This window comes from Narcine bancroftii, chromosome 3, assembly GCF_036971445.1.
Source record: "Narcine bancroftii isolate sNarBan1 chromosome 3, sNarBan1.hap1, whole genome shotgun sequence".
Taxonomy (NCBI): Eukaryota; Metazoa; Chordata; class Chondrichthyes; order Torpediniformes; family Narcinidae; genus Narcine; species Narcine bancroftii.
In genome coordinates, this window is record NC_091471.1 from 178,216,559 (window position 1) to 178,240,956 (window position 24,398).

Genomic DNA, 24,398 nt, shown 5'->3' on the forward strand with positions numbered 1-24,398 from the left:
ATCCTGGTAAATCTCCTCTACACCCTCTGTATCACTTCCACATTCTTCATGTAATGAGGTGACCTTAACTGAACACAGTTCAGTGTGGTCTAACAAGAGTTTTATAGAGCTGCAACATTACCTTATGGCTCTTGAACTCAATCCCCTGAAGGCCAGCATACCATAAGTCTTAACTATATTATCAACCTGCATGGCAACCATGAGTGATGTATGGATTTGGATTCCAAGGTCCCTCCATTCTTCCACACTGAACCTTCAAGTTCGAGATTCCAAAGTTCATCACTTTCAAGTTTACTTTATTGTCATCTAATAGTGCAGAACGTATAATATTACACAAAATTGCCTTCAGCCTGCAGACATTCTCCATTACTGTCACCTGGCGCCTGTTACAGAACAAGAAAAAGAGAAGCAAAAGAGAGTCCCTTCAGTGTGTCTGAGTGTCCGTGGATTCACCTCCAGCGCTTCTGCAGCCGCAAAGACTCATGATTAATCCATTGGCAACCAAAGCTCCTGATCCCAACCTCCAACATGATCAGGGAGCCTTCAGCTCCCGAGATAATTCAGGAGCCCTTCTTTCTCCCAGCGCGCTTTCAAATCCCAGCTCTGATACCTGTTTGCAGTCTCCAGCAGCCCGTCTGGGTTCCGCAACTGCAAGTCGCCCAGCCTGCGTGGGTCCATCGGCTGCTGAGCCCCTCATTGTTCTGCGGCCATGGTCACCATCCTGTAGGGTCGTCTCCTCTGTTTCTTCTTCTAACAGGGTGTTCTTCCTGTTTCTGGTGCCCTGCTCCAGTTCTCTGTTCCTTGAAGTCAGCCTGCTGAGCACAGGCACCACCATCTTGTGGTGGTTGCGGGATTTTAAAAATATTGTTGGCTCCTCTTGCGGTGCTGCTAGCATTAGGACCAGGTGGTTGAACCCTTCAGAGCAGCGTTCTGTCTCCATTCTTCTGGGTCCACCACACCAGCAGTAGCACGCCATTCTACCAATATTTGATTTTTTTTTTAAAGAACTTTTGCTTTGCACATTATTTATTATTAAATATTTATTTTTAATATTTCATAGTAAGTTTGATTATATTTCTTTCATTGTTTACATTCCTCTATGCATCTTTATTTGAGTACTGTTTTTTTGCACAAACGATAAGTAGAAATTCTGCCTCGCCTGCAGGAAAAAGAATCTCAGGGTTGTATGTGTGTCATGAATGTACTCGACAATAAATCTGAACCTTCTACACCATCCACAACACCGCCAACCTTTGTCATTTGCCAACTTACTGACCCATCCTTCCAATTCGTTCAGGTCATTTATAAAAATCACAAAAGATGGGTCTCAGAACAGATCCCTACAGAACTTCACGACTCACTGACCATCAGACAGAATAGATTCTATCTACTACTACCTTTTGCTTTCTGTTGGCAAGCCAGTTCTGAATCCACACAGGTAAGGTTCTGTGGATCCCATGCCTCATGAATTAGTCTACCATGAAGGACCTTTTCAAATGCTTTACTAAAATCTATGTACACATCTACTGCCCTATCTTTATCAATTGTTTTGTCACTTCCTCAAAAAACTAGATTAGGCTTTGGAGGCATAACCTGCCCCTCTCAAAGCTGTGCTGACTATCCCTGAGAAGACTATGCTTCTTTAAATGTTCGTAAATCCTGTCCTAAATAATCTTCTCCAATAGTTTTCCTACCACTGATGCAAGATTCACTGGTCTATAATTCTCAGCATTACCTTTTTTAACTCAAGGGACATTTACCTTTCTCCAATCCTCGGGTACCTCCTCTGCGGCCAGGGAGGATGCAGAGATCATTGCCAACACCCCAGCTATTTCTCCTCACTTGTAGTAGTAACCTAAAGTATATCTTGTCTAGTCCCATGAACTTGTCAATTTGCATACATTAAAGAAGATCCTGAACTTCCTTTTTATTAACCTCAACATGGTCCAACACATAAGCCAAGTTGGCCAAAGTCCCTCTCTCTGATGAACACTGAAGCAAAATATGCATTTTGGATTTTTCTTACCTCCTCTGTCTCCAGTCACATATTCCCTCCTTTATCCTTAAGTAACCCTACCTTCACTTGAGTCATCCTTCTGCTCTTCACGTATAAAACACTTTGGGTTTTCTTCAAGGCCTTCTCATGCCCTCTCCTAAATCCTTCCTGGCTACTATATAATTCTCATGAGCTCTTGTTGACTTTTGTTTCCAAAATCTTCTGTAGCCTTTCTTCTTCCTCTTAACTAGTTGTCTATTCCCTTATCTTACCATCTTTTCCCTGTCTCAGTGGGACAAACCTATCCTGAACTCTGCACAGTGGTCTTCATTACTTTTCCCAGATAACATCTATTCCCAATTTACTCTTCCCAGTTCCTGCCTCATCCCATCCTAATTAGCCCTTGCTCAATTAAACACTTTTATTTCGTCAACTCTTATCCTTGTCCATAGTATGCTGAAGGTCAGGGAGTTGTAGGCATTTTCCCACTGGGGACTGTCACCTGACCAGGTTCCTCACCTAGTACTAGATCCAGCACCACACACAGTGCCCAATGGGCAATCAGGCAGGTAGTTGCTGGCTCAACCTGAGAAGAATGCATCCCTTGAATAAAAATAAAAGCTTCAAGACATACCAAGGTATTTGCCTTGCTGAATTTTCCTTTCGTGAATCTGTTGATTCTGTCTATTATTTTCCGTGCGTTTATCAATACCTTTACGAAGAAATGGTTGTGGATTTAAAAAGTAATGGAGAAACTAGATGTTTCAAATTAAAAGATAATATATACTGGAAGTATACATGGCTGGTAGCATCTACAGGGAAAGAAAGTTAGTAGTTTATTATATAGTTACTTCATACATCAGTTTGCAGAATTTATAGACTACTGGTTGCTGTTGTTTAAATAAAGTTATTAATTGTGGTAATAGAGACTTGAATTTGTAATTGATCACTGAATGCACTGTGCCAAGTTTATATGCACGGAATCATTTCTATCCAATGATCCTTTTAGAATGGCGAAACTCATGTCAGAGTCGTATTAGTCTATGTCTACCCTGCGATAAATTGAAAAGGAGTAGTCTAATATCAACCATTTTTTTTACCCTGTTATGGCAGGAGAAAGTTTAAAAAAAATACTTTCATTTAACCATTAACCTTGAAGTTGTAACCTTTCAATGTTACATCACTGGGTAACCATTTTGCGCACCGACACACTGAAGAGATTTGGCGGGGTGGATACAAGAAGTTGCAGAGTTTAGAATTGGGGGCATAAGCAGGGTTGATGCATCAGTCATTTAAGGATGAAATGGCATATTTTTGAAGTTGGATTAGTGTTAATGTTCAAAGGAACTTGGGTGTGCTGGTACACAAGCTAATGAGGACAGCATGCAATAATGGATAGGGGAAATGCTCGGTTTCCCTTTATCAAAGATTTGGATACGAAAGTCGTACTGTGATTATATCGAACCTCGATGAAACTCCACGTGGCGTGATGTGCACTTGCTCATTGGAGGGAACATGTTCTTTCTGCTGAAGGAGTTCAGTAAAACTTCACTGGATTAGTTCATGGGATGTTGAGTTTCTTGCATGAGGAGAGTTGGAACAGACTAGAACTGTGAAGACACAAGAGACTGCTGATGCTGGGATCATGAACAAAACAAACTGCTGGAGTAGCTCAGCAGGTATCAGCCATGAAGGGAGGTGGCTAGCTGATGTTTCTGATTGAAATACTGAGTCCAGAAACAGGATTCTGCCACCTCCTCCAATACTACTGCCTACTGTGCTCTCATAATGGTTGGTATAGTGGTTACTGCAATGCCTTTTTAGCACCAGCGATTGGGACATGGGCTCGAATCCCACACGTCTTCCTTGCCTGCGTGGGTTTTCCACAGGGGCTCTGGTTTCCTCCCACCGTTCGAAATATATCAGGTTTGTAGATTAATTGGATGTGAATTGGGCAACACGGGCTCACAGGCCGGTTACTGTGCTGTATGTCTAAATGTTAAAAAACTTTTTATTGAATATATTATTTATAAATGATCAAACTCAAGCAATTTCCATTAATCAATCACAAATTACAGTTATCCATTATGTACAAAATTCACTGTTGAGTCCGAGTCACTCCCCCACCGCCCACCCCCCCAACACACACTCAACAGAGCATAATTGCATACAACATTCAAGGCACCTACAATAAAGGTTGAGAAAACAAAGATTTGTCATGGCCCGACAGCTGGCACCTAGGCTGTTACATTTTTCTTGACTTTACTTGATTCTGGTTGGAATGGACACCCCCCCCCCCCCAGTAGAAGGATAGACAGGGGAGGCAGGGCAGCGAGATACGCAGATCCACGCTATAACTGTACTCCTATAAAATTTAAATATGGTTGCCAAACTTTTATTTTTTTCATTTAGTTATTAGTAATTTTCTCCAGGAGAACACAGCTTTGTATTTCTGTATTCTGGCACACAATGCCCAAATGAGAGTCAGATTTCCAGGAAACCACTATACACTTCCTGGCCACTGCCAATTCAATCATTACAAATTGAATTTGGAATTTGGACAGATTCATCTTAACTCTTATATCCATCATATTTCCCAATAGGAGCAGCTCCGGGTCCTGTGGGGATTCTTTATCTATGAATTTGTTTTTCTCTAGAGCTTGGCCTAGTCCAACCAGAAGGGTCTCACCTTGGTACATGTCCCAGTGTCACAATGTCACATCTAAAGCATTGGTCAGAAATTTCTGGTTTAGTCTTATTTAATTTTTGCAGTGTCAAATATAGCTGGTGGAGAAAGTTATTCTGCACCAGCCTATACCACGCATTAATAATAGCAGTCATGCTGTTCAGACCCAGGTATAACCAGTACCGCTCATCATTTGTTGTTCCTAAGTCTGACTCCCACCTTTGCCTTGATTTGTGAAGGTCTGGTTTTGGACCTTCCACTTGGAGTAAAAAGTACATCGCCGAGATGAACTTCCCTGTGTTTCCCTTTCAAATCACGGTCTCTATGTCACTGCACATTGGTAAGGTCATGGATGGACCTAATTTGTCCCTTAAGAAAGATCTGAAGGTAGCATAGAAATGTCTTATTTTACAAGTCATATTTATTTATGAGTTGCTCAAATAACATTAGTTGCCCCTGCTCTTAACAGTCCTCGATATATCTGACTCCCTTTTAGCACCGGCTGTTCAGGATCTTGTTGTCCACCGTCAATGTGCCTAATCTATTCAGAAACGGGTGTTTTTGGGGGCAGCCTCACTTTAGACCCTATGTTTTGATTAATGTTGTTACATATAGAAATTATGTGCTTTAATATGGGACTGTCTTTTTTGGCAGATAATAATTTAGTATACCACATAAATAAAGTCTCCTGCTACCTTTTCACCCACTGTGTGTAGACCAATTTGTACCCAGGATGGTACACCTCACCCCTCAAATAGTGAGGTGATATACCTCAACTGGGCTGCCCAGTACTATTTCTTAAAGTCTGGTAACCTTAAGCCACTAAGACTAAAGTCCCAGGTGAGTTTTTCCATAGAAACTCTGGCTACCTTGCCATTCCACATAAACCTTCTAATATGTTCTGAAAGAATGTCCAGGGCTGCGCTTTGGGCAGAGTCTGGAAGAGGTAATGAAGCCTTGGCAATGCATTTATTTTAACACAGTTAACCAGAATGATAGGCAGGGCCATCTACCTATTTAAGTCCTCCTCGATTCTCCTGAGCAAGGAGGTATAGTTTAGCTTATATAAATTATTTAGGTTATTGTCCACCCTAACTCCTAGGCATTTGATTCCGTTTTGTGACCACTTCAAATGTCTATTCTCTTGATATTGACTATAATTCCCCTTTAGTAAGTGGCATGACTTTGCACTTATCACAATTGGTCTTCTACCCAAAGACCTCTTCATAGTCTTCCAGAGTAGAGTGCAGCCTGGCCAGTGAGTTTACTGGCTCTGTCAGATATATCAACACACCATCAGCAAATAGATTGGTTTTGTGTTCCTCCTGGCCTACCCTAAATCCCTCGATGTCAGCATCCTAGCGAATTGCCTTGGCCAACGGTTCCATAGCTTGTATGAATAGAGCTGGAGATAATGGACACCCTTGTCTACTGGCTCTTGACAGTGGGAAACTGAAGAAATTTGCCCATTGGTCACAACTTTAACCTTGGGTGCGTGGTACCATGCCCTTATCCAGTTTATAAAAGTTGGCCTTGGCCCCAATTTTTCCAGCACCTTGAACAAAAGACCCACTCCAGTTTGTCAAATGCCTTCTATGCATCCAGGGCTACAGCTACACTTCTTTCATCCCTTGACTGTGACAGAGCATTATACTCAGCAGCCTAATTTGTCCACCACCTGCTTTTTTGCACAAAGCCCACTTGATCCTTGTTTATTAATTTCGGCAAATGTTTTACCAATCTATTCGCCAGAGATTTAGCAAGTATCTTATCATCTGTATTTAATAATGAGATTGATCTGTAAAGAGGACGGTCTTTTTTGAGAATTGCTGTCAAGAAGGATTCTGGGAGGGTATGGGTCTCAATCACCTAGTCTACAACCTCCATAAAAAGAGGGATCAGTAAATCTTTAAATTCCTTGTAGAACTCAGGTGGGAACCCATCCTCCAGATTTGTGAGTCTGTAGTGAACTTGATGCCTTTCGTATTTATTCTTCTCTGAAGGGGAGATTTAATCCTTTCAATTAAAAAAAAAACATTTAAAAGTAACCTCTGTTGCCATATGCGCCAGGCATCCAAGTTGCCTTCCATGGCCCTAGTTCCAAACCCCCATTATGTTTCAGAAGCTGTCAGCACCCGAGGCTCTTCGGGAACCCTAGTCGCCATTGGAACCCTCACAAGTCCTTGTGCCAATGGCTGGTTCCCACAAGCCCATCTCCAGCAGCCTGGTGCATTGCATTAAAGATGAAACACAGGAAAGGCTTTTTGGAATTGGTGATTAATCAATATTGGTGGAAAGAAAAGGAACTTGTACCTCCCCATGAATGGATTTGTGTAGATTGCTAGTGTTTAAATTGGATTATTTTTGTTGTTTGGCTTTAGAGTTAAACCTGCTCAAAGCCATGAAACCAGCCAGGAGCCTGAAGCACATGGTTACATTCAATTATCATGGCAATCAATAACATGAGAAAGCTTTGTTTCATAGAAATGTACTCAACCAAGACTTGTTCCAATAGCAGTGTTAATTGGTCCTTGAAATCATGGGAACTTTTTCATGGCTTAACCTTGCATATTGTGGAATTTACCACATTTGATCACTTCACATTTGCAATGAATAGGCATGAAATGCCTATCCCTTTGGCAAAATATTCTTCACCTGTAACTGCAGGCATCCATGCAGTTATCACTTGAATTTTTCAAATTGCAGCTTTTCAACCTCTACAAACCCATTTATCAAGAACCAACCTTAAAAAAAAAATCTGATGTATTGCAATGTTCCTCGTATCCAAATAAATGTTTTTCTGCTTTTTCAGATACTGTCAGCGCTGCAAAAAGACACAAGAGAGCTGGATAAAGGAAGTCCTATACAATGAAACGATGACCTGTATATTTGAATGTTTGAAGCCATGTTGTAGTAAATTGAGTGTTAGGTTCAAAAGATGGAACTAAGACTTTGTAAGTTACAGTGGTGGGTTTCTTTCTGCAATTTACCACATCCTGTTATTTGATACTAACGCTAGAGTAAGCCTTAAAAGAATAATCTTGCATAATTGAAATTATGGATGCAGCCTTAAAAAAAAATTTGCACAGCCTCATCTCCTATGTATCAAAGGCAGTTATTTTGTTTTAACCTATTTTAATCCCACGGTTACTTTGAAACAAAATTACTGCATATCAACTGCACATCTGGCAATATACAGTCAAAATATTCTCAGATTTTACCAATATGATTTGTAACTTGAGTCTAAATAATGGAATGTGGTCACTAAGTGCAGCAGTCTAGTTTATTTTTCATTGCTTTCTTTTTGTCACAGCCTTGTGTCATGAATTTGATAAACCTCAAATGTAAACCATAAAACCTTTGATTCCAACCCATTTGATTTAGCATTCAATAACTGGATGCAAACAACTTTTTCCCAATTTTTTAACACATTTGCTGTCCTCCCATGTTTACCCCAAAATTGCATTTCTTATTTTGCTTATTATTAATGAATTATGTTCTTGACCTATCTCTGCTGCTCTTGATTTAAATGACACCATTGTGGCTGCATCCATTAGTCAGAAGCTGTTTCGAGTCATATCACTTATTTTTAATAAGCTTTGGATTGAGGTAGAATTTGTTGACAGGTTTAAAAAAAAACCTATGATCAAAATACAGCTTCTACTTCATAACATTTTTGGCATAACTTTAGCCATTGCAACATTGTGATTAACAAAGATCATTAAAAAGTTGGCACATGCCAATGGGTTAAACACTATCTTTATAATAAGGAACAATGGCTGTGTGCAGTAAATGGAACTCCATTTTTGTATTCTCAAAAAATGTGATGTGTTTCACAATAATCTTTAGCTCAGGGCACCTTTCTCTGAAATGAAATGGCTTCATTTACCACCAGAAATTTAAAAAGAAATGTAAACAGTCTTCTTTTTATATAGCTGCTTGAACTGTTGGAGGTGATCTCACTTGTTTCACTTGACCTGATAATAGCACTTTCACAAAACATCCTTTTGGAATAATATAAATACAGCATAAAAGTTGGGAATTTTGGAGTTTGGTTACAGTTAAGCGTGCACGCTTCCAGTCACATTTTAGTTTGAACTGAAATCCGGATGACCTTTCCATCCACTTTAACAATACTGTTTAGTCACTTTCCGATCGGCATTCTCAGCTTGAGTTATTTGGAGCATTGGCCACTTTTCTACTTGACTTCGATATCAAATGATGCAGTTCACCACCAGCGAGCAGAGATAGCTGATACAGCACAATAGATAATTTGAATCTACAACTTTGGAGTCTATTTAACAAACACTAAAGTTCCTTTGGCAATGAAATGTTGGATAACAAAGAAATCAAGTGCAGTTGTGAATTCAGCCTCAATTATCTCAAATTTTTGATACTGGAATTCACCATGCTTGTTGCATAGTGAAGGAAATTACTGAATTGCTGACATGCACTTTGTTTGTCAGGGCAGTTGCTGATTAACAGTGTCCAATAACATTCTGATTTAATCGAGCTTGCACCAAACGTTTGAACTGGAAATGTCACTGTGGTCGGGTTTTATTCCAAGCTGTCAGATTAGCTTTATTTTAGGGTTATCAGATCAACTTGTAGAACAGTTCCAAAGTGTTACATTCCCATTTAACCTTGAACAATGTTTTATGATCATTTTGTTGCTTTGATATATTGAACTTGTTATTTAAATTTCTGAAGACCGAAAAGATTGGGTTTCTGAGCACAGATGCAGTGACCTCCAGGTCCAGAAGATGTCTTAATGTCTTATGTGAATTAAACATTTCTTTTGAGATAGGTGTGGCCCACAATACAAAAGTTGATAATAATGGTTTTCTGGGCGCTTCCATTTTGTGTGATCATCTGCATGCTCCTAAGTGGATTGATGTGTAGTATTCCTTTAGTCATCACAAGGGATAGCATCTGTGTCCCATCTGGCATGAATTACCCTCCAACTTGGGATGGGAGGAATGCACAGAACAGTTACAATATTTAGAAACACAATTTGAATACTGCAAGTTATTCCATATTTTCTGAGTTTAAAATGTATAAAGAAAGAAAGCGTCACATTACAATGGCAGGGAATGTGTTTTATTCTGGGACCATGCAAAATCAACAATTAAACCACATTACCATCTGTGCATTAGAGTTATGAAAAGCTCTGGCCAGTGTTCACCACTTAAAAGATCACTTTCCCAATAGATTTTGCAAAAGTGGACAATGAACTAACCCAGTCCTTTGCTGTTGACTGCTCTCGGAGATGTAAATATCATTTTCTGGCTCTGTTACATTTGCACTTCAGTACAATGTATTTGACTGGTACTCATTAGTCTATTTTGTTTTATCTTTTTTTTATGTGCAGTACTCTCATCATACAATGCTTTTTTTTTGTAGATGTGGTTCATCATGTAGGTGAAGATTTATTTTGGTAGAGTGAAGAATTAAATGCTGCAATAATTGAATATTTGCACAGTTACCTTTGAAATAATTCATTGTGAAATATCCCCATTCTGGAGTGTCGTAGTTGAATTGAGGATTTTCTCTTGAATTTGATAAGGTTTGAGGCACTTAGTAACAAACAATGCAATGAAAATGTATATAGTTTCAATTTAGCTATTATGTCAAATTGTACAGATTTAAATGTTTAACTACTATTTGTTTTGACAGATTTAATTGTGACTTCTGAATTTTGTTGGCACTGGAAGAGAATTTCACACATTTTAAATGTTTTTGATTGTACACTCTGCAGCATATAATCGACACCATTTCAACTCTTATGAAGTAGTGTTTTGCGGAGAAAAAAATCTACAATTTTAAAGCTATATGTCCTATTAGTGCTTAAATTACTTTGATGTTGGACCTTCGTGATTTAAACTGATTAAGGTTACCAGATTATGAAAGTTGTACTAAATACATAAATTAAATTTCCCTTCAAATGTAAATAAGATGTTTTCCTAAAATCTCTGAATAAAGACTGATTTAGAGAAATGTTTTGTTTCTGTTGATTTTTTTTTAATGTCGTTTTTAATAATCCTACAGCTCTTCAACTACAACTAAATTTGGGTAAATTCTGGAAACTGATTTTTAAACCAAATCTGATATTTCAGGCCCTAAAAATTATCTCAGAACTGTAGCTAATGTTAAATAAGTAATTCTTAGTATCTATGGTTGACATCAGATATTCAAGGAATGTTTGGCCATTTGAGTAAAGTGTGCCACTGAATTGTCATTAACAGTATGGGTACAGGCCCAGAAGTTCAGCTTTTCCATGCCAAATAATGTGCCCTTCTGCTTTAGTCCCACTTTCCCATATTAGGCCCATACCCCTCCAGTCCCCTCTGGTCCTTGTAGTTATCCAAGTGTTTCTTAAAGGAAGCTAATACTGTTGCCTCTACCACTTTGGCAGTTCATTCCATATGCCTACCACCCTCTGAGTGAAAAGCTATTTCCTTGCACCCCCCTCACCTAATAGGTGTGCTCTCTCATCTTAAATTCTTCCACTCTAGGAACCAGACTATTCATTTGATCTATGCCCCCCCATGATTTTATAGACCTTAATAAGATCCGCTCTCAACCTCCTGCACTCAGAAGCGAAATGGGGCTCCTTCCAGTTTCTTTTAGGTAACGCAATCATGGCAACAAATTCAGCTCCCTTTCCAACTTTATAGTAACCTTTTTCTATGGAGATGACAAAAACTGTTCACAATATTTAAGACTTCTAACCCTTCATTACTGATGCAGATGTACCCGAGCCTATCTTTAGTTATGTCCCACTCCTATTTATCCTGCATTAGGGTGAGCACGCGTTCATGAAATATTTTCTCCATCTCCTCTGTCTACACATAGACACCCCCTCATGGTCCTGTGGATTTTTAAGATAATAAAAATTGTCTTTGATTCTCCCTTACATTGTCTGCCAAATCCATCTCAAAATCTCTTGTCTCTCCTTATTTTCCTCCACCATGCTCCTACATTCTGTATTCCATTGAATCTGTCTGCACGAGACAGTGCCCTCCATAATGTTTGGGACAATGATTTTTATTTTTCCTTTATTTGCCTCTGTGCTCTAATTTTAAATTTGTAATCAAGCAATTCGCTTAATTAAAGTGCATATTCCAGAATTTATTCAACGTTATTTGTATACATTTTGGTTTGAAAATAATAGAAATTATAGCACATTTTGTACATTGGACGGCACAGTTAACATAAGGGTTAGCGCAGGACCAGGTGCTGTCTGTAAGGAGTTTGTACATTTTACCCGTGTCTGCATGGGTTTCCTCCCCACCCACCCTTCAAAATGTACAGGGGTTGAAGGTCAATTAGGTGTAATTGAGATATATGGGTCAGCACAATACTGAGGGTGAAGGGCCTGTACTGTGCTGTGTTGTTCCATGTAATTGGGAAGCATGGGCTCATGTGCCAAAAGTGCCTGTTACCATGTGTATGTCTATATTTTTTTTTAAATCCCCCATTTTGGTTCACTATAATGTTTGGGACATTGGGCTTCACAGGTGTTTGTGATTACTCAGTTATGTTGGTGCAGGTATGAGAGCTAGGCTTGCTTCTAAGCTTTTGATTACCTTTGGAGTCTGCAGTTGCCATGTTTCAACATGAGGATGAGAGTTCTGCCAATGAGAGTCATATAAGCCATTATGAGGCTGGAAAACAAAAATAGAGCCATAAGAGAGATTGCCCAAATCTTAGGATTACAAAAATCAACTGCGTAGAACATCGTTTAAAAGAAAGTGCATACTGGTGAGCTCAGCAATCGCAAAGGGACTAGTAGGCCAAGGTAGACCTTCACTGCTGACGACAAAGAATTTTTATAAAGAAAAATCCCCAAACACCTGTCTGACAAATTAGAAATGCTCTTCAGAAGGCAGATGTGGATGACTACTGTCCACAGAAGACTTCATTAACTGAAATTCAGAGTCTACACTGCAAGATGTAAACCACTAGTTAGCTACAGATGGCCAAGAAGTATTTTTTTTTTAAAAACCTACAGCATATACCATGGTAGTGGGTAGTATAAAGGAAGGGGATTAAAAACTTGGCTGAATGGTGCACCAACAACAACCTTGCACTCAATGACACCAAAACCAAGGACCCAATGACTTCAGAAAAAGAAAACCAGAGGAATGCAATCATTGGGGGATCAGAGGTGGAGTAAGTTCTTGGGAGTCACTATCTAGGAGGATCTTTCTTCAACCCAACACACTAATGGCATCATGAAGAAAGCATGTTAGCACATATACTTCCTCTGGAGTTTGGTATGACATCAGAAACTCTGGCAAATTTCTACAGATGTGTGGTAGAAAGTGTGCTGACCAGCTGAATCATGGTCTGGTATGGAAGCACCAGTACCCCTGAGCGTAAAGCCCTCCAAAAGGTAGTGGACGCAGCCCAAGATGTCACAGCCAAATACTCCCCACTATTGAGCACATCTACAGGGACTAATCATTAAAGACCTTCACCACCCTGCACATGCTCAGTTCTCACTGCTGCCATCAGGAAAGAGTATTGGTGCCACAAGACTCACACCACCAGGTTCAGGAACAGCTGTTACCCCCTCCACCATCAGACTCCTCAACAACAAACTCAATCAGGGATTTATTTAAGGACTCTTGTGCACTTTATAGATTTTGTTTACTGTTCTTTGTTTACATTTTACACTGTGTACAGTTTATTTATCGCACTAACAATTAGTTGTAATTGTACCGCACCCACAGGAAAAAGGAATCTCAGGGTTGTATGTGATGTCATGTATGTACTCTAACAATAAATCTGAAACCTGAGAATTCTGGAAAAAGGCCTTGTGGTTAGATGAGATCAAAATTAACCGGAGGACAAATGTTATCCTTTTCCAAAAACTATCTTAAAGCAAATAGAATTGTGGTCACTGGTCCCAAAATGTTTCTCTACTGATACTTCAGTTACCTGACCAGCATCATTCCCCAATATCTGGTCCAATTTTGCCCCTTCCTGAGTAGAGAATTTGCACATTGCAGGCTTCAGCAATCTCTCCATATTTGATCCTTTAGTCCCCTGTGACTGGTGACTCTTTAGAAAGGTGAGTTCATTGTCAAATGCATTGTGCAATATACATGCACACCAAAATTCTTGCTGAAGCTTCATAGTTTGTATTTAAAAACGATCAGTAAACTTAATTGAATTAAAAAAGACAATGTACTCATCAAGGTGATTGCTTTTCGGTTCCTGATTTCCAACCGCATTGCCTCACAAAACTGTGATATCTTCTATGACTAATATTGCAACAACCCCCCACCCCCCCACCCAACCTTTCTTCCCACTGTTTCTATCACAATGGTGCACCAAAATATTGAGCTGGTTCTCTTTCAACCACATTAACATCATGGCTACAATATCCCATTGTTCTAAGCTCGTCCACTTTCCCCTTTTGGTTTAAGATAAAGTTTACTTGTCAAACCTCGGCACTTGTCGTCCACCATCGTGCTGTGTTTCAATGTACTTCTTTTGGCTTCCTTGTTATCCTTAACCTTTCAATCCCATCACTCGATCCTGGATCGCAACTCCTGCCAGACTCAATCAAAGCCTCTTTGGTGAATCTAGCAAATCTCCCTGCCAGAATATTGGTCCCCCTGTTTCAGGTGTAATCTGTCTTTCTTCTACATGCTACCTTTGCCCAAGAAGAAATCACAAATCTGAAACCCTCCCTTTTGCCCGGCTGCTCAGCCATGTGTTCATGCCCTATCCTATTCTCACTTGCATGTGGCACTGGTAGTAATCCAGAGATTTCCACCTTGGACCTCCTCTTTGTCCTTGTTTCTTATGTTTGTCTTGCAGGACCTCATCCCATAGGTACATATGTCATTGGTACTAATGTGACCCATGGTTGCTTGCTCTCTGAAGAATGCTATGAACTTGATCTGAGATGTCCTTGGCCCAGGCACCTGGGAGGCGACACCCCATCTGGGAGTCTCGATCTTGGTCACAGAATCTCCTGTCAGTCCCCTTGACTATTAAGTACACTAGCATTATCCGTTTCTTCACCTTTCTGACTCTCAGGCTCCGTGTCAAAGACATCTGAATGAAATACATTAACAGTAACTGTACCCTCACTGTGTGAGGTATAGTCAATTAACGTATTGAATTTTTGCAGCACTGTTGCAGTAATATTTTTACGCAATGTTAAACCTTAATATCAAAGGGATATAAGAATTCAAGAATTGCAATCTATGAATATTAAATTCCACATTACCCCTTAGTTTTGTAAGATTGATTATGATATGAATGATAACATGGAATATTCAGGTGGAGTTCAATGATGAAGAAATAATATGCCCAATAATTTTTCTTTTCTGTACCCTTCCTGCATATGGTGTATCTGCTGACCTCTCAACCAATATTAATCTCTCAAACCTTGAAAAATGATGGAGGTGGCTGATTAAGAAATCTTTTTTTCCAGACCTGTTGTCTCTGTTTTTAAGATGTGTGCTTTGGCCAAGAGTCACAAGAGATAAGACAGGACAGGCTGGCGCCACAAAAAGGAATGGAAAAGTACAGGAATAAGAATTATGTTGGGGTTGGAAGGGTATAAACTGTAAATGTGTGATCCTTCCTGATTGTGACAGTCTAGTATTGTAGTGGTGTCAGGTCATATAACTAACGTGGGTAATTGATAGAAACAAAATATCTAAAGAACTGATGAGAAAGATTCAGCAATTTAGAATGAGGCCCTATCAAGTTAAATGAGCACCACCCATCAATGGGAAAGGTACTGGTTTAATCAGAAGAGTATAAAGAGGGGTTCTTCCTTTGTTTTGTTCCGATGTCCTTGAGTTAGAATCGTACAGCAAGTGCGAGGGAACTGTGCTGACATAAGGAGAGAGAGAGAGAGAGAGAGAGAGAGAGAAGGCTGTGGCGTCAATGGCTAAATTAGAGTGGTTGATCAAGTATTTTCCCCTTGCATTTTGTTGAAGCATTTTATGAGTAGTTTTATTTAATCTCTATGTGATCACGATAAAGTAATTCTGCTGGATGTGAAAAAACAAGAAATGCAATTAAAAATGTTTTTGTTGCCCTATTGCTCAGAGAAATTTCCAGTCATGGTCCTGGCCTGCTCTCAATTCCTCCTTTGCAAATATCTCAAATTAATTTTGTAACATTATGATTCCAGGAGGAGGAGAGTAAAATGCTAATGAGAGATCTGCTTTTTCTACCATTTTTCTTTACCAGAGTGAGCAACCAAGGGATTCCGCCATGAAAACTGGTAATGGTTTGAGAGTGAAGTGGGGAAATTCACTGGTGGTACTGGTACAGCCTTTTTTTTTTGCCAATGGTCAAAACCAGTGGTTTTCAACCTCCTCCCCCCCCCCCCCCCACACACACACACACACACACACACACCACCTTAAGTAATCCCTTACTAACCACAGAGCACCATTGACGTAGGATGTCATAGATGTTCTATGGTTAGAGATTTTGTTTGGACATACACCACAGTAACAGGCCATTTCGCTCCACGCGCCTGTGCCACTCAACCCCAGTACCTTTTGAATGGTGGGAGGAAACTGGAGCACCCAGACGAAACCCACGCAGATATGGGGAGAACATATAAACTCCTTACACACAGCGTGGGATTTGAACCCTTGTCCCGATCACTGGTGAGTGTAGTGTGTATATAGTATGTGAGTAGAAAAAAAAGGTTGAGAACTACTGGTCTACACGAATGCAGTGTAAGAATTGTTACTCCCATCAGTGATTTACTTTTTGGGAATCTGCATTAGAGCATATGAATGCCTGTTTTCAAGAAAGTCAATTTTATATCATACAGCATTGAATTCGCAATTCGACACACCATATGTGCATGTGATTATTATAAGGGAACCTGCCACGCTCTCGTAGTGGATGAAGATGACCATGTCCTCCAGCCATGACATTCTTGGCAATAGCAATGTAATGTTGAAGCATGGTATTTGGGATACTTGCATCTGCCTGAGTAATTGCAGAGCACTCCCTGTAGGAGTTAACTTGACAACACTGATACCAGGGCAGCCTTGCCAAAATTTTCTGCATCAGCTTGTCTGACCTGCGTTTCATGAATGTGCCATCCAACATAATGAAGTTGTGGAACAGCTGGAGAATTAACATCACAATGGACTGCACTGAAAAAGAGCAGGGGATGGTTAAAAATGCATCTGTGTGCAGCTTCTCGTGCAAAGATGCAGCAAAAAAAACGATTGCACGACCTCAGCAAATATATTTACAGCTTTGGCTTTTAGAGGGCAGCCTGCAACCATTGAGGAATATCATTTGATGGCAAGCAGGCTGAAGATGGGGAAGATCATTTTTCCACTCACAGATCAGAGAGCATCCATGGGTAGAAATGGTCAGTCAACATTTTGAATCCGAACTCATCAAGATGATAAAAATGTTAGATTGCATGTATAAAAGGGAGAAAGAAGTGAGAGGAGATGGGACAGAAGATGGAGGGCAAACCCATGAGGAAGGATGGGGGGGGGGGGGGGGGGGGAAGAAATGTTGGAGAGAAAATAAGTTGAAGAGTAGATAAAGGGGCTTGCTTGCTGAAGACTCCAGCATGTGGTGGAGCGTTAATGTTTCTATGTTGCCTGGTTTTAGACTGGCTTTGGTGTTCCAGTTGCATTGAATATCTGATCTTGTTCATGTAAGTGAGAGCCGACAGTGGTTTATTTTTAAATCCTGTGTCAGTAGGGTCTGGTCCGAAGATGGTGGCACCTTTGGCAGCAGCTGTTACAGCCGCATACTTAGGCGGGCCTGAGTAGGACTGGTCACTGCTGTTGACACATTTGTGGGGACAGTTGGGAAATGTAATATAAATGATTGGGCTGGAACGGGGAAGAGTTAGTCTAGAACGAATGGGAAAGGTGGGGTAGTGGGGAGGGGGAGTAGATAGAAGGACTTCTGGGAAGAAAAAGGTTGATTCTGAAACAAAAGTGTGCATAGCTTTTGTGCTGAAGACAATTGTGTGCGTCCCCTTCATTAGGCCCTTTCAAATTACCATGTAAAATGGAGTTAACTAGGCAATTTGCTTGGATGATGACCCAGGTACATGGCTATTTGAAAGGGTCCAACCAGGTCCGAGATCTACCTCAGAGGTGGTCAGGGGACCCAGTAAAACATACCTGGGTGTCCTGCTCTGGTGAATTGAAAGGGGAAATGGCTGACCCGGTTATTCTGATACTATTAGCACTTCTGTGCGTCACAGAGAAACCCCTGGCTAAAGTGTCACTGTCACGAACCTGGGGGGGGGTTAGAAGTGGTTGTTGCCGCGATTGGCGGGGGGGGGAGTGTCGTGATGTCTCGCTACTGCGAACTAGGGGGAGGATTGGTTGTGCTGCTGCCATGAACAGAAGGGAGTGGTTTCTGCCACGATCAGGGGGCTGCAATGTGTTGCTGCCGGAGAAACAGAGGAGATGACCCTGTGGGACGGTGACCACAGCAGAGGGTCAAAGAGGGGCTCTACGGCTGAAGAACACGGAGTGGGTTGTTGGTGAATGGAGGTGAGGAATCCATGCAGGCTGTGGCTACTGGCGACTGCGGTCATGGGACTCACACCAGGATGCAGATTGTTGGAGACTAGCTCGAGACTGGCTGAAGAGGGTACCAGGTATTTGAACCGGGATGTGAGAGGGTACCAAGGGTGCTGAAGGTTTCCTGATCGTGTTAGAGGTTTGGGTCTGGAGCTCATGTTGCTGATGGTTTGGACTGGAATCTGTGTGGCTACAGAGGCTGTGGGAGCGCTGGAAGCAAATCCGCGGACACTCAGTTACTCTTGGGTGGGGAATTTTCCTTTTCTCTTTCTCTGACTGTAAGAGGCGCCCAGCAATTTTTGCTGATATTTTGTGTAATATTACATCTGCTTTATTACATGACAATAATGGTATCTCCATTAACAATGGCGTGAAGCAAGGCTGTGTTCTCGCACCAACCCTCTTTTCAATCTTCTTCAGCGTGATGCTGAACCAAGCCATGAAAGACCCCAACAATGAAGACGCTGTTTACATCCGGTACCGCACGGATGGCAGTCTCTTCAATCTGAGGCGCCTGCAAGCTCACACCAAGACACAAGAGAAACTTGTCCGTGAACTACTCTTTGCAGATGATGCCGCTTTAGTTGCCCATTCAGAGCCAGCTCTTCAGCGCTTGACGTCCTGCTTTGCGGAAACTGCCAAAATGTTTGGCCTGGAAGTCAGCCTGAAGAAAACTGAGGTCCTCCATCAGCCAGCTCCCCACCATGACTACCAGCCCCCCCACATCTCCATCGGGCACACAAAACTCAAAACGGTCAACCAGTTTACCTATCTCGGCTGCACCATTTCATCAGATGCAAGGATCGACAATGAGATAGACAACAGACTCGCCAAGGCAAATAGCGCCTTTGGAAGACTACACAAAAGAGTCTGGAAAAACAACCAACTGAAAAACCTCACAAAGATAAGCGTATACAGAGCCGTTGTCATACCCACACTCCTGTTCGGCTCCGAATCATGGGTCCTCTACCGGCACCACCTACGGCTCCTAGAACGCTTCCACCAGCGTTGTCTCCGCTCCATCCTCAACATCCATTGGAGCGCTTACACCCCTAACGTCGAAGTACTCGAGATGGCAGAGGTCGACAGCATCGAGTCCACGCTGCTGAAGATCCAGCTGCGCTGGATGGGTCACGTCTCCAGAATGGAGGACCATCGCTTTCCCAAGATCGTGTTATATGGCGAGCTCTCCACTGGCCACCGTGACAGAGGTGCACCAAAGAAAAGGTACAAGGACTGCCTAAAGAAATCTCTTGGTGCCTGCCACATTGACCACCGCCAGTGGGCTGATAACGCCTCAAACCGTGCATCTTGGCGCCTCACAGTTTGGCGGGCAGCAACCTCCTTTGAAGAAGACCGCAGAGCCCACCTCACTGACAAAAGGCAAAGGAGGAAAAACCCAACCCCAACCAACCAATTTTCCCTTGCAACCGCTGCAATCGTGTCTGCCTGTCCCGCATCGGACTTGTCAGCCACAAACGAGCCTGCAGCTGACGTGGACTTTTTACCCCCTCCATAAATCTTCGTCCGCGAAGCCAAGCCAAAGAAAGAATGGTATCTTGAAGTCGAAAATCCTTTTAAAGGCATGCCTATCTCTTTTTAAAAGGAGTATCTTCAGAAGTAATACCCTTGGACATTATACATATTTGTGGGATAATTCAAATTGTGATGAAACTCATCGAAATGAAGCCACTTGCTCTTGTCTTTGAAACACTGCCTCTTGGACAGAATTTGCAATACATTTGTGCTGCAGAACCGCATCCATAGAAAGTCAAGGGTAACCAACATTTTGGGCCTGGGCCCTTTGATGTGTTTTATACAACCAACCACAACATCTACAAATGTTCCTGTTTAACTCTTGGACAGAATTTAGAGCTTTTTGGCATTTAAAAGCTTTGTTCAAAGCAGAGTTACTGATTTTATTTTTTCCAGTGTACTGCTCTCTACCTCCCAGAGCACCAGCTGTATCGCTGTGATAAACAGATTGTGGGCATCTTTCTGCCAGGAAAAACAACACGCTGATGCAGACAAGAGTCAGGGGAATGATGCAGCTATGACTAAGTTATTCATAGTTCCTGATTTAAAGGATTAAATGCTTAAAAGGTAAGCCATTACCCTTTTGCTTTTGTGCCTCCATACCAGTATCAGGCAGACCTAAATTTTGCCTCAATACAAACTATGGGGCGATTTCGCTCCATTTCTAAAGATCTTTCCTTTGAAAAAGGCCCTCAGAATCATGCCATTCTTGGTGACTGCACAATGAGTGTGTCCTCCTGTACTGGTTCAAGTGGTGTAGAAGAGTGATTCTCAACCTTTTTCTTTCCACTCACATACCATTTTAAGTAATCCTTACGCCATCAATGCTCTGTGGTTAGTAAGGGATTGCTTAAGGTGGTATGTAAGTGGAAAGGGAAGGTTGAGAATCACTGTTCTCGAGCCAAATGTTACTGAAATATTTTGCTTGAGAAAAATTGTCATTGGCCCATTTCCTTTGGAGTTATGAAACTGAGCACATAACGAGTCAATTAGATACGATTAAAACAGTGGTTTTCCTATTTTTAATTTCCACCCACATACCATCTTAAGCAATCCCTTACGAATCACAGAGCACCTATGGCATGGAGAATACTTAAAGTGGTATGTGAGTGGAAAGAAAAAGGTTGAGAACCAGTGGTGTAGAAGGAAACAGAAGTGTTCCTCATTTCCAAAGGATCAGTTGGTTCCTTGCAGCTCTGCCAACCCCCATGACTTAAGGAAATGCCACTTACTCATTATCAAAATATGTGAAGCCATCTCACTTTACTCTGGAGAGAACTATTCCACATCCTTTGGCATCAACAAGGCAATCAATCTGGACAGCAATATGCCAAGTTCACAGTTCATTTTCCAAGCTCCAATCAGCAGTCAGTGTTCTACTCGAAGAACTCCACCCCATCCTTGGCCATCTCTCATAAACTACTAAAACTCATTCTCTCCAAATTGCCTTGTATTTTTTTCTTATTTATTGAGTTGAACCCTTCAGATCATTTACTGTACATTATTTTCTTGTTCCTTTTCAAAGAGAGCTTCATTTGTACATTGGCTTTCTCCATTCAGGATGTCCAGAACTCTTTACAGCCAGTGAAGTGTTTTTTTGAATGTAGCTATTGTTAATGTTGGAGACCGGTATCCAAAATTCACACAAGCTAGAAGCAACGCACGAAAACCAAATAACAATTCTTTTTAGTGATGTTTCTTGAGGGATGAACATTTGGTGCAACTCTGCACAACAGGTTTCTGAGACTGAATGCAGTCTGCATAAATAGGGCCTCAGTTTCACATCTGCAAAGGGAAGCATAAATAATGAGAGGGGCAGTCTTAAAACTAGTCCAGTTTGAAAAGAATTTAGCAATTTTATAATGGAAATTTGCAATTTTCCATGAGTTACTGAGTGCTGCCTTTCAAGGATTTCCCCAAACAATTCAGTAGATCAAGTCAGGAAATGAATAGTTGGTGGAAGGGCCATCTGCTAAAATAATAGACTAAATATTGCAAGTAAAATAATTCGTGAAGAATAATCATGAGATCACATTGAGTCTGCTCTGCCATTCAATCATGAGCTGATCCATATTCCTGTCCTTCTCCCTGTAACCCTTGATGCCCTGACTAATCAAATACCTGTCAATCTTCGCCTTAAACACACCCAACGACCTCACCCAACAGGCGCCTATGGCAACAAGTTCCAGACTCATGACCTTCTGACTAAAGAAGTTTTTCAGCAACTCTGTTTTAAATTGACGTCCAAATCCAAATTTGATTAAATAATGTATGTACAATCAGTATTTGTATTACAAATGACTTTTTTTAAATCAATAACTGAGGATGATTTTGCTGTCCAATACAACTTTCTAGCACCAATAATGCAAAACCTGTGACATTCATGTCAAGCTCAGAAACAAGCAAGAAATCTGCACAAACTCATACTATTGTAAAACTTTGCTCATTAGTAAGTTATTAAAAAAGCAAAATACATTTTCAAATTAAGGATAAAACAATTTAAAACAGGCACACAGTACTTTTCAAATCTATCCCTTGTTTAGTTTGGGGTCAAGTCACGATCATCAAAATATAATGAAGACTTTCAAGTCTATATTATAGAGCATAAGGTAACCTCAAATCAGTTATTGCTGACTTTGGCATTTCAAAATACAAAAAAATCTGCATGTGGCAAAGGAAATTACATCGTGTGCGCATAGTATGAAGTTATACAGTGCCCTCCATAATGTTTAAGAGAAAGATACATTTTTCCTTTATTTGCTCATGTGCTCCACAGTTTTAATTTCTAATCAAACAGTTCACATGTGATTCAAATGCACAATCCAGATTTTATTCAAGGTTATTTGTATACGTTTTGGTTTGACTATATGGAAATGACAGCACTTTTTAGACATGATCTCCTCATTTCAGGGCTGCATAATATTTGGGACATAGCAATGGTTTGTATATTAATGTAGTCATGTTTAGTTCTTTTTTTCATATCCCTTGATGCAATGACTGCTTGAAGTCTGTGATTCATAGATATCACCAGGTACTGAGTATCTTCTCTGGTGATGCTCTCCTGCTCGGCCTCACTGAAGCCATCTTCAGCTCCTGCTTGTTTCAGGGGCTTGTCCTCTGATAATTTCTCTTCAGTCTATGGAAGGCATGCTCAATTGGATTTAGAGCAGGTGACTGACTTGGCCATTCAAAATAAATCCAGTTTTTATCTTTGAAAAACTCTTGTTGCTTTAGCAATATACTTGAGATTATTGTCTTATTGTAGAATGAGGCATCATCCAATGTGTTTGGAGGTATTTGCTTGAACTTGAGGTGATAAGATGTTTCGATACATCTCAGACTTCATGTTGCAACTGCCATCAATGAAGTTAAGTGCTCCAGTGTGGCAGCCACACATGCCCAGGCTATAACATCCCCCATCAAAGTTTCAAAGATGAGGTCGTATGCTTTGGATCTTGGGCAGTTCCTTTACATTTCCACACTAGGCTCTTGCCATCTCTCTGATTCAAGTTCATCTTTGTCTCATCTGTCCATAAGACCTTTTTCCAGTTTTCTGGGGCTCTTTCAAATACTTCTTGTAAAACTGTAACCTGTCTCTGTGGTGAACTAATGATTTACATCTTGCGGTGTAGCCTTTGTATTTCTGTTCATAAAGTCTTCTGAAGACAGTAGTCATTGATGCATTCACACCTGCCTCCTAAAGATCTGATCTTTTGGACAAATGTTTTGGGGATTTTTCTTCATTATGATGAGAATTTTTCTGTCAACATCAGTGGCGGTCTACCTTTGAATACCAGTCCCTTTGAGATTAATGAGCTCACCAGTACGCTGTTTCTTCTTAATGATGTTCCAAACTGTTGATTTTGGTAATCCTAAGGTTTGGGGCAATGTTTCTTACTGTTTTATTCTTGTTTTTCAGCCTCATAATTACTTCTTTGAGTTTCATTGGCACAACTCTGGTCTTCATTGTTGAAAATGGCAACCACAGACAACAAAGGTGATCAAAAGCTTAGAAGCAAGCCTAACTCTCTTAAACCTGGACCAACGAATTAATTAAATATAACTAAGTACTCACAAACACCTGTGAAGCTGAATGTCCCAAACATTATGGTGCCCTGAAATGGGGGAACTGTGTATAAAAAGCACTGTAATTTCTACATGGACACACCAAAATGTATATAAGTAACCTTGAATAAAACCTGGAATGTGCACTTTAATTACATGTGAATTCTTGGATTAGAAAATTAAAACTGTGGAGCACAGGGGCAAATAAAGGAGGAAAAAAAAGTGTCTGTCTCAGACATTATGGAGGGCACTGTAGATGACAAAAAAAACTTTGATTTCACTACAAATAGTTAGCAGAGAAAATGTTCTGTTAATGTGAACTAACATTTGTTTGGTTGGAACATCCCAATCTCAGGACACCACTGCAGGATTTCATTAGGGCCATGATCTGGGCCTAACCATCCAGCTGTTTCATCAATGACTTTCCTGGCATCATGGCTTTTAGAAGTCTTGGGTGTTTACTGATGAGGCTTAATGTACTCTTTTGTTTGCAGTTCCTTAACATCTGCATCAGCAAGAGCTGGATATCATTTGGGCATTGGCTGATATGTGG

General features: G+C 40.7%; 1 protein-coding gene and 1 long non-coding RNA gene across 4 annotated transcripts in view; both read left to right on the forward strand.

Moving 5' to 3' along the window:
• Positions 1–10,660, forward strand: part of LOC138757894 (TBC1 domain family member 14-like) — a 95,356-nt gene extending 84,696 nt beyond the window's left edge. For 2 of the 3 annotated variants that reach the window (XM_069925980.1, XM_069925981.1), the window contains one exon: positions 7,495–10,660. In XM_069925980.1, the coding sequence (XP_069782081.1) occupies positions 7,495–7,554 (60 nt within the window). In that variant the 3' untranslated portion in view covers positions 7,555–10,660. The remainder of the gene's footprint in view (positions 1–7,494) is intronic. The other variant, XR_011353953.1, reaches the window with a different exon arrangement.
• Positions 10,661–16,257: 5,597 nt separating this feature from the next.
• On the forward strand, positions 16,258–23,961 carry LOC138756310 (uncharacterized). Its single transcript, XR_011352970.1, has 3 exons — positions 16,258–16,336; positions 20,177–20,347; positions 23,700–23,961. It is a non-coding gene; the product is annotated as an uncharacterized lncRNA (long non-coding RNA).
• The last annotated feature ends 437 nt before the right edge of the window (positions 23,962–24,398 follow it).